The following is a 10367-nucleotide window of genomic DNA, read 5'->3' on the forward strand; positions in this document are numbered from 1 at the left end:
TAGTGACTCAGATTTTCCTAGTAGCCCCTTTTTAAGGGGTTAAAAAAAATGCTGGGGTAAACTGTATTAAATATATTTTGCTCAGCTAATCATACCTAAAGCATTATTTCAGCCGTTCCCCACAAGCAGCTCGTTAGTGAACTATTCCATGGTCCTTTCTTAAAATGTCAGTGTCTCGTGTATCTCACCCTGGTGCCCTGCTCCCGTGGCCAGCGGCTGCTGTGACGGGCCGTCGTGGAGGGGCCTCGGTCCTCCTTGCCCCGTGGGTCCCACCGAGCTTTTGCTCGCCCAGGTCATCCTGAGAGCAGTGTCTTTATGGCCGAGGTCTGCCCTTCTCTTGGAAACCAGGTTCCCAGCGGGGGACCCCTGGGCTCCTGTGACGTCTGAGCCCTTGTTACCCTGTGTTTTAGCTGCTCTCCCGCCTCAAGGGGAATCTGGAGGAAGAAAACCATCACCTGCTGAGCCAGATCCAGCTGCTGAGCCAGCAGAACCAGATGCTCCTGGAGCAGAACATGGAGAACAAGGAGCAGTACCATGAGGAGCAGAAGCAGTACATGTAAGGACGCCTGTCCTCCATGGGGGGTCCTGGCTCCCCCCGCCACGCACCGAGAGCTGGAGGTCAGCCTGGCCCGCTGCCGCCCCAGGGCCGTGTCCTCGTTCCAGCACCTTCTGGTGGTTTTCAGTGGGCGTTGGGGGTCTGCAGGTGGCGACAGTTGGCATTTGTTTCCTTCACAAAGGCACCCCACTGCCCGAGGCTGCTCAGTCTGCTTTTGGGGTTACATCACTCCCAAAGGCGGGGAGTACTGGCAGGGCATCTCCAGCAGAGAACCGAAACTGAAGGCTGAGCAGGGGTGCCCCTCTCATGTTCCCTGAGACTGCCTGGCTCCGGGGATGCTGCGGGGTGCTCCCTGGGCCGGAGTCCGATGTGCCGGCTCTGGCCCAGGCCCCTCGAGCTGCACAGACCTGTGTCTCAGCAGCTGGGACCCTCTCGGGGGGCAGGACGGGGTGATTAGAGCTACGTCCGTGTGAGACATGTTGAGGAGCAGGAGGATGTGTGGGAGGCGGCCTGGGCTGTGCCAGCCCAGGTGGGGTGCTGCTGGGGTGCGGCCATGTCTGGGTTCAGGGATAGCAGGCTGTCAGGAGATGGAGCGGGGGTGCAGGCTTCCCTGGGGAGTGTTCGGTGGGTGGCCATCTAGCCCGGCCTAGAAAACTGCCAGAAATAGAGGCCGGGAGCCCTGGTGCCAGGAGCCCCAAGGTTCGGACGTGGAATAGTCCAAGATGCTTTGTGTAACGGGGTGTTTTCAGCCCTCCATGTAGTTGTGGGGGAGGAGGGGCTGTCCTTCCACGTGATGGGCATGGCGGCCTTGTGGGGAGGCCCGCAGAGGCCAGGTCCCAGCGAACCCCAGGTGCCGTCCCAGGCACTGCAGGATGCACCTTCACTCACAGCTGCAGCCCCAACTGCTCATCTTGGAGTGGCCGCTCAGCTGCTAAAGGCCGGGCCCATTAGACACCACTGCCCTTTGGGGGTAGACGTGAGTGTTGCCAGCGCTGCCCCTCTATAACCCGCTGATGAAAGCAGCAGGTGCTGGCTCGAGGCGCCCGAGCCTGGGACCCAGGGGACCTGATGGTGGGCTTGCATTCCGCGTCTGCAGAGACCCCAGAACAGCCTCCAGGGGGTGCCGTCCCTGGGGGTTCTGGGGGCGGCGAGAGATTGCTTCATCTGTGGGCTAATCCTGGCTGTGTCAGTGTTCAAAGCACAAGGCCGAGCCACAGGCTGAGGACAGTGACGCAGTGCAGTGACGCAGACCAGGAGCCGGGCAGTGGGGGTGGCCAGCAGCCGGTGCGTGGGGAAACCTTCAGTTTGCTCGAGGTGTGCCCTTTACGGTGAATCCTTGGAAAAACCCTCAGTCTGGGTGGGACCTTGGCAGCTTCCCCATGAAGGGGACTGAGAAGGTACCTGTGGTCCAGGGGTGTCATTTTCAAAGAGAAACCGGGGGCCCAAGTAGTGAAGAGCACCAGAGGTGGCCAGAGCAGGACAGCAGCCCCGCCCCTGGGCATGAGGGGTGGTGTGCATTACCAGCCCCCCAGGTCCCTCAGTAGGAAGAACAATGTCAGCCCCTGACTGCCAGGGTCACGAGGTTCTTCTTGATCCTTCCTGTGTGTCTGGAAACGTGAGCTGGTCTCCAGCACTTCAGAGTCCGGAGGCTTCGTCTCGTCACCTGAGTTTCTGGCTTCTCAGAGAGACAGGGCCTCCCACGCGGCAGCGTGCTCACGACCTTTCCGCCGTCCCACCACTCCCTCGGTCTTCCTAGGCTGGCTTCTCAGCTTATCAAAGCTCCCTGGAAGCTTTGGGGTTGTCCCTGTGCAGGGTTGACCAGACCTGACATCGCAGTGGGTTTAGGTCACCAGTCCGACTTTTTCCACCCTGATGTCCATGTAACTCCCCGAGGACAGACTCCTGCCCCTCACCAGCGGTGATAACATGCACCCCAGAAGCTAGCCTGTGTCCCACCCCAGTGCCCACCGTCCTGCCTGAGCTGGCCACAGAGTCCTCGGGGCTTCTGAGCCTGAGCTCCAGGTGAGCGGTTTGCTCCCAGGTGAGTGGGGTGCACGTGTGTACAGCCAGATGCGTCATGTGCTCCACTCACTTGGGCCCAGCGCTATGTCACCTCTCTCCAGATACACACCGACGCCCCAGGGCAGGCCTCAGGTCCAGCCGTGAGTCAGTCGGTTTCCTTGCTTTATTCAAAACGGGATGGATAACTTTTCTCTGCCCCTCTGTTCACAGAGACAAATTAAATGCTCTGCGAAGACACAAGGAAAAACTAGAGGAAAAAATCATGGATCAGTACAAGTTCTATGATCCTGCTCCGAAGAAGTGAGTTGAGCACCATTCCCGTGACTCAGACGCAGCCCGGAACGCCGTCCTCTCTCATGAGGGAGTGGAAGCTGGCTGCCTGCAGCAGGCCCGTGTGTGGGGCTGGGGTCTCCGCCGGGGTGGGGCATCTGAGGGGCAGGGTTCTGACCGGTCCCATCCCCACCCTCCATGCTCCCGAGGGAGGCAGATGCTGTGGGCCTGGAGGAGACACAGGCATGGCTTAGCCGCCAGCCTGCAGGGACAGAGCGGAGCCTTGAATGCGGCATGGGCAGTGGCCTTGTTAGGTTTCATCATGGGACTTCATAGGTCAGAGAAAGCCACAGTGTGTTTGGGTGGGGTTGGGCCACCCTAGGTCTTTAACCCAGGAGCGTGCGGCTTCCCAGACACACTGCCTGGTGTGGGCTGGCCGGGGGCGGCCCTTGGCGAGCCCCATGCCCCAGGGGCCTGGGGGAGGCAGGCACCAGGACTCTGTGACTCTTAGGCCTCCTTGAAATCCCAGAACCACAGAATTCCTCAGCCTCAGGCAGAGGCCAGGGCCAGGCGAGGAAGGGGAGGGATTGGAGTAAGCTGTGCTGTCAGCTTCAGGCCGGACCCGGAGGCCATGTGTCCCCGCCCCATTCCTGTCACTCAGCTGCAGCTCAGTCACCCCTCAGAGCACTGGTGTTGTCTCCGACAGCTGCCCTTCCCCTGGGCCTGCTCCTCCCTGTGGGTGCAGTCGGAGGTGTTAGCGTAGCTGAAAATGAGGGGGTGTGGACTCCCGCTGGACAGAGACATTGTCCGAGAGCTGGCCAGGACCAGCGCAGTAATTCCGCATCCTGCAGACCGTCCAGAGCCCGAGGCCCGGCTCAGGCGGCTGCTGGGGGTCCCTGCCATGTGCTGACACTCCCCCACCCTGCCTACGGCCTGGCCCAGAATTCCATCCCGCCCTCTGAGCCCCAAATGCAGTGTTCATGGTGGTGGTGAGGAGGCCATCATTCTGAGCCCCGAATTAGTGGACAGCAGTCCCGACCCCAGTGAGGGAACCTGCGGCAGGGCCACTGGGCTTGGTTGGGTTCCTCTAAAATTCGTCTTCTAACCAGGAAAAACCACTGGATTGGAGCCAAAGCCTTAGTCAAACTCATCAAGCCAAAGAAAGATGGTTCTAGAGAACGTTTGAAGTCAGCCACAGACAGCCCTCCCTGGCAGCCGGAGGCCTCAGACCCATCCTCACCGTCTGCTCAGCCTCTCAGATCTCAGCCAGAGAACCCCGAGACCCCATCAGCCGCAAACGGTGTGGAAGAGCGAGACACCCCCAACGGGCCTGTGGGGAAAGGTAGGAGAGGCCTGTGTGGGGTCAGGCAGGGGCGGTGGTCTCAGGGACTCGCGTGGGGGGTAGAGCCAGAGGGGTACAATGGAGGTACAATGTGTCGGGGAGTGCGGGGCACCCACAAGCTGCCTCCTTGGGGAGGCAAATCCTCATCAGGGCTGTGGCAGTTCTGTCTGGTCACCGTGGTACTTGAGGAGAAAGAAGCCTCTCATGTGAAGCTGCAGTGCCCACCGCCCATGTCCACTCAGGATGAGCTCAGGGGTGTCGGCTATGGGTTCCCTCATGTGTCCAGCGAACTGTTGCTGGGGTGGGGGCATAGATTTGGGGACGCCTGGCACGTAGGAGGTCTCTACTGCCTCCCGCCTGATGTGGCCTTGAGTCCTGCCATCCCCGGGAGGGCCGGGTGGGAGTTTGCGGGGCTTTGCTGGGGCTCTGGTCATGGGTGTGGCACTTCACTGGCTCGGGGCTGGGGCACACACTACCTGGTCACCTACCACAGTCAAGGCCCCTGAGAACTTGTCCTTTACCCTTGTTGGACAGAAGCTCTTTTGAAAGACTTAAACATCTGTGCACAAACACAAGGAACACAGGAGCCGAATAAATTGCTGTGGCAGTGACAGGCATCTGGGTAGCCGGGACTGAGACTGGGAGGTCACACCTGACTTCAGAGGCATTAAGGTCCAGGACCTGGGGGCCTGTGCGCTTTAGAACGGGTTAAACAGCAGTTACCTTAAATGTTTCAAGTTTACTTTGAAACTGCATTTTACAGACTATGCCAGCAGCTTCAGTGTTTAAGAACTTTCTGAATGTCAGGCCTGTGCTCAAGGCCTGTGCATTTGTGGGGACCAGTGTTGCCCACAAAGGTCACCCCGACTGTGTCATGTGCACAAGCCAGGGAGGAGGGTGACATTTGATGTCCTGCCGTGTCGTGTGGGGACTGGCATTGCAGCCAGCAAGTTCCTTGCTGGTGACGTGGGAACATCACTGCTTGTTGCTCTCAGGAGGCCACGTTAGATTAGGGGGACGTTCAGAGGAAGAAAGTGCCTGACTGTCCAGAGCTGAGCTGACCCATGAGTACATCAGTAGGGGGTCTTCATACCGGGGGTCACTCGGGTGTACAGGCTGCATTTTTCTCACTTGGTCCTAAGTATCCTGTGAAGTAGGTGTGACCAGCACGCCTTCTCAAGGCTGAGAAAATGAGGTTCAGCACTTTCTTGAGCTCTTACTTTCTCCAAACACCACCCCCACTCTCCAGCACTGGTGCAAGAGGTACTGGGTGGACCAGCCCAGGGCCCAGTCCTCTCTGACCCTGTAGCGTGAGCGTCGACCAGCAGGTGGCGCTGTGAAGCAACGTGTAGCTTTAATCCTAACTTGAAAATTGTTTAAATCAGTGAATGTGAGTATGGTACATATTGAGGAAGTTAGATACATTGTTTGCTCCGATGAGACTCTAACTTAAAGGCCATGAAGTGGACGGTTGCAACCAGAGGAGGCTTAGGGGCTCTCAAAAGAAATAATGATTCTTAGTGTTGAGGGCTTTTTGGTATGAACGTTTATAGAACTGGGGTACAGGTGAGAGGATTCACCATAGTCAGAGTGGGGAGCAGAACAGGCAGATCGACAAAGCACACTGCTGAGGGGAGCAGCAGGCGGGTCAGAAGAGGTCTGCTGCACCATGTGGATGACCTCCGGGCCGGGGATCGAACTTGCTCTGAAGCGGCTGCAGCTGGCTTGCAGTGCAGCACCCTAACACGTTACGCCACCAGAGAGGGTCTGTTTTCATTTGTTTAAACCTGTACTGTCACCAGAGGTTATCTCAGATGTACAGAAATGACTGGTGAGTTCTTCAAGCAGGCTTTCTCAGTAAGCGGGCCAGGCACATCGCTGTTGGGGCCCTTTGGAGAGGAACTGGAGCCAGTTGTCAGGGGGCCTGTCATTAAAATGGATGAGTAAGAAAAGCCAGTTCCCAATTAATAAATGTTGTCTTTAATTATTTAATGCATTGACATTGAGAAATGGTCTAAGCCACTGTCTCCCTCAACAGTGTCTCACTCCCTGTGTATGCTGAGTAGCCAGGGCCCGGGAGACGCCCCGAGCTAATTACCGGGGCCGAGCGCCGGTGACTCGGGCCGAGCTGGTCTGGGTGGCCGGGGCTGGTTTCCCTCCCCGGGCCGGCCGAGCCTTGCCTGCCTAACTACATGTAGCTGCTGTAGAGTCATTAAGTCGCTTGTTGTTATTGTTCACTTCATTTATTTGTTTTTTTTTTCCTTCCTCTCGGGTTATCCGGGTGATAACAATTTAGCAACTCAGCGCAAAAAGAGCCCCTTTTTGAGAAGCAAAAGCAAGGAAAAGGACAAGTCTCCGACAGCCCACCCAGCTCTCTCTAAACGCCTGCGGTTCTGGTCTTCCTCTGACACCCCACCCTCTCCTAACGAGCCTCCCCCTTTCTCAGACATCGGCGATTTCTAATCCTTTTCCTTTATCATCGTGTGTCTTCATCATCACGTACCCTCCATTTCTGAAATTCAAACAAACTAAAAAAAAAAAAAAAAGAAAAAAAAAGAACCCAGTTAAATTCTTGTAGATGTACTATAAAAATTGAAGCCCAAGCATTGATTGGAAAGATCACTGATACAACTTCAAGTAACGGTCCCAAATCCGGTTGCCCCCATCATGTTTAAAAAAAAAAAAAAAAAAAGCAGAAACAGTACCTAAAGGCCAGCCGACCCTAGCGGACCCTCCTCCCGACCCCACTTGCAAAGCCAAGCTTAAAGTAGCCAGCGTGGACTCTGATTCCAAGAGAGAAGATGAGTGGCCTCACCCTCTGGACTGCCCCTCCCGCGCAGCACAGGTGTAGGGGCGCCCCGGGCCCCCCGCAGGGCCGGCCAGGATGTCGGTGCTGAGTAAGTGCCCGGTGCATCCGCCCCCTGTGCTGCAGGCTTGCGCCGTGTGTGAGCGCCTGCTGGTGTTGCTGTGTCCGGCAGAGCGGGCCGCTGGCCCGGAGCTTTGTCTTTTTAAGCAGCTAAGTTTAACCCCGCTGCCCTTCTCTCTCTGTCAAGTGCTGAATTGTTGGCTTTTGCTCCTAAGTCCCCTCTTTTGACGCCTTCTCTGTTGCGAAGGATGTTTCGCTCCACCCAAGCATTTTCAGTGATGGGATCGTTGCCACGGAGCCAGAGTCCGGGCCACAGTGAAGTGACTGCTGTAGCTGTCGGACATCCCGGGCGCTGAGTTAAGCCAGTTGAGGACGGGAGGAGTGTCCGCTGGGGGACACGCGGGTCCACCGTGGCCTTTAGCTACTGCAGTTTCCGCCTTCACCCCCTCCCGTCGCATCCTCCTGAGCTCACCGCGCCCTCCCCCCCCAGCTCACTGGCCCTCTATGGACAGTTTCCACTTAAATTTACCGCAAGAACAATGATGGTCAGTACTGTAAGTGGAAAGCCAGTGTCACCATGAAACTAACACACAGCTGCCAAGCTGTGGAGGCCGGCGGGTGCGGCCAGGCCTCGCTGCGCCCCTGCCCGCATGCTGTGGGGTCGTGCTGCCCCCCGCCATCCTGTCAGCTGCCCGTCCCTCTGCGCCTCCCTTTGCTGCTCATCTTAACCTCACCTACCGGATGTCTGTCCCAGCTCATCCCACCAGACCTGAGTCTTGCTTCTCATCAAGGTTATCTTTCACAAGCCAATTTCCCCCTTGATTTCAAGTTGTGAGGTTTGGGCGCCTCCTGGGTGGCCGTATCCTGACGGCGGACCTGGCTCTGGGTCCGCCGGCACCGGGAAGGACTCTGTGCCCAGCATGTCCCGATGCTGACGGACGCCCACCACCGTCGTCGCTAGGCTGTGTTTGGGGAGGGGTAGCTTTTTGGCTTTTTGTTTTCACTCATCGTCATGTTGATGATGGCCCGTGTCCGTGTAGAGCATCTCGAGAGTGCAGAAAAGCAAAGCGCAGGATGCCAGGCCAGGAGCCTCTCTCCCTGCAGAGGGGAGGCCTCTCGGGTCGCTGGCAGGATGCTGCTTCTCGAATCTCAAGGGAGCCAGGTGGCAGGACGCACACCTGGGCATTCAGGCCCGTGACTGTCCTGAGCAGCCGTCTGCCAGGACCTTTTGAGACAGGACTTTGACAGGCGTGTGACCTGGCAGGTATGTCTCACCTCTGTGTTGAATTTTCTTCCGTTTTGGTTTGCTTCAGAGCACTGTTTATTGTCTCCCAGCCAGCGTTAGCGCCAGGGCCGGCCCGCCAGGGCTGGCCCTCCGGGGCCTCCTGCTCCCGTCCCAGCCAGGAGGCCCTGCTGCCCAGCTTTGCCTGTGCTCCGTGTGCCCTCCTGCCCTGCCGCCAGGCTTCGGATGTCTCCCTGCCTCACCCAGGATTTTGCACAGCCCCATTTCTCCATGTCCTTCTCTGCCCCAGGCCCTGGGGACCTAAAACCAAAGCGGGGGTCCCCGCACGGAGGCAGCCTCGACCACACAGAGGCCTCCGCAGAGCCTGCCACGAAGCCCTGGCCCCCCGAGCTGGGCCCCCGCACCTGTTCCGCCTCAGCCGTGGCTGCAGCCCGTTCCAGCTCCACCCCCGTCTCCCGGCACCCAGGCCGCGCCAGAGGTGAGTGCGGGGGCCTGCATCAAGAAGGACCAACGCCTGGGGCCCAGGGTCCTTCCGGAGGACCCCAGGCTCTCAGAGAAGCAGGGTCTCCGCTCAGGCTGAGGGTGGGTGGGCAGGGTTCGAGCTGTGGACGGGCTTTGGCATTGCGCAGTCCTGGCTTCAGCCGTCGCTCTGCCTGCCTGCCGGCTCTGGGCACATCAGAGGTCTGATCCGAAACCACTCATGGGGGAACCTCAGGTCCACAGGTGCCACCCTGTTTGGGGACTGGCAGAGCAGGGAGTTTCAGGGTGCTGAGGACCAAAATCTGGGTCTAAAAGAGACAACTGCTCCCACCCCACTGGTGCAGTCAGAGGCGTATTCTCCACAGAGAACAAGTGGAGGGTCTGTGTGCTGCAGGGCGGGTAGCAGGGGGAGGCGAAGGCAGATGAGAGCAGGGGTTCTGAGCCGAAAACCGAGGGACTCGGAGGGGGTTGCGAGCCCAGGGCCCCCCAGGATGCAGGCACGAGTTGCACTGTTCTTTCCATTACCCCGTGATCTCCAGAAATTCCAACTCGGGCTCAGTGCAGTTTTGCCAGGGGAGCCCGTGGCAGGCAGTTCAGGGGCCTCAGGGAGACCCTGGCCACCAGAGACCAAAGCCGAATTTCGGGGCAGTTATCAGCAGACGTTGGGCAGAGGTGGAGTCTGAAACACCCTCGGCACAGCCGCTAGGGACGGCCTCTCCAGCCAGCGCTTCACGCGGTGTCGGGGTCCCCAGTGCGTGTGAAATCCTGTTTACCCTGTACCGCCGCCGCTCGGGGTGGCCACGTAGAGCGAGCTCGTGCCCTGGGCCGCGGCGGGCAGCCTGCCCCACCTGGGCAGCACAGACCGCGGCAGGTGAGACGGGCCTCGGGGCAGCGAACGTGAAGCTGTCACACCCAGGAGACACCGAGGTGCTGTCACCCGGGAGGCAATGAAGGGTAGCATATGCAAATAAAAAGGAAAGACCATGCTAAAGTGCAGAGACTTTCTGCTTGGAGTGGACTGAGAGGAACATTTCAAAGAAACAGCTGAGCCGCTGGGAAGTTGGTGCTCTGAGGTGTGAGACGCTAGAGAGACCTGGGAGTGTGGTTAATTTCAGAATAACACCCACTTCACGCCTGAGACATGGGTGCTAACCCTGGTGACAGGCGCAGGGAAGCCACACGTGGCCCTGCTCTCCAGGCTCACCGGGCTGGCTCAGGACCTGTCCGTCAGAAGTAGGATGTGTCCCTGGGGGAAGATGTGCCGGGCAGACACCAGACCCCCGGCCGGCCGGCCTCCACTCCTGCCAGACGTGGGAGGGCCAGCTGCTTAATGTTGGGCATTGAGACTGGCCGGCCGCTGCCTGGAACGGGCGAGCTCTGGCCGTGGCATAACCCAGGCGTCCACGGTCAGGATCTCCCCAGGCCCTGGGGTGCAGAAACCCTCCCTGGGCTTGGGAAGAGCTGGGAACTCCCATCTGCCCTCATCTGCCCAGGGGTTAGTGTGCTCCCTGCCGCCCTCTAGGCCATGCACAGGCTGTCTCAGCTTAGCCCCCAGGCCTGAGCCAGAACCGAAGCCCAGGAACTTCCC

The 10367-nt window shown here is 58.7% G+C and overlaps 1 protein-coding gene across 1 annotated transcript in view; it reads left to right on the forward strand.

Annotated features, from left to right (window-relative positions):
- CCDC88C (coiled-coil domain containing 88C) overlaps positions 1–10367 on the forward strand; it is a 115285-nt gene that overhangs the window by 98057 nt on the left and 6861 nt on the right. Inside the window, exons 22-25 of the mRNA XM_004682042.2 lie at positions 411–556; positions 2789–2878; positions 3958–4190; positions 8589–8777. Coding sequence (XP_004682099.1) covers positions 411–556; positions 2789–2878; positions 3958–4190; positions 8589–8777 — 658 coding nt within the window. The remainder of the gene's footprint in view (positions 1–410; positions 557–2788; positions 2879–3957; positions 4191–8588; positions 8778–10367) is intronic.

Source organism: Condylura cristata, unplaced genomic scaffold (assembly GCF_000260355.1).
Source record: "Condylura cristata isolate star-nosed mole 26May11 unplaced genomic scaffold, ConCri1.0 scaffold00013, whole genome shotgun sequence".
Classification (NCBI taxonomy): domain Eukaryota; kingdom Metazoa; phylum Chordata; class Mammalia; order Eulipotyphla; family Talpidae; genus Condylura; species Condylura cristata.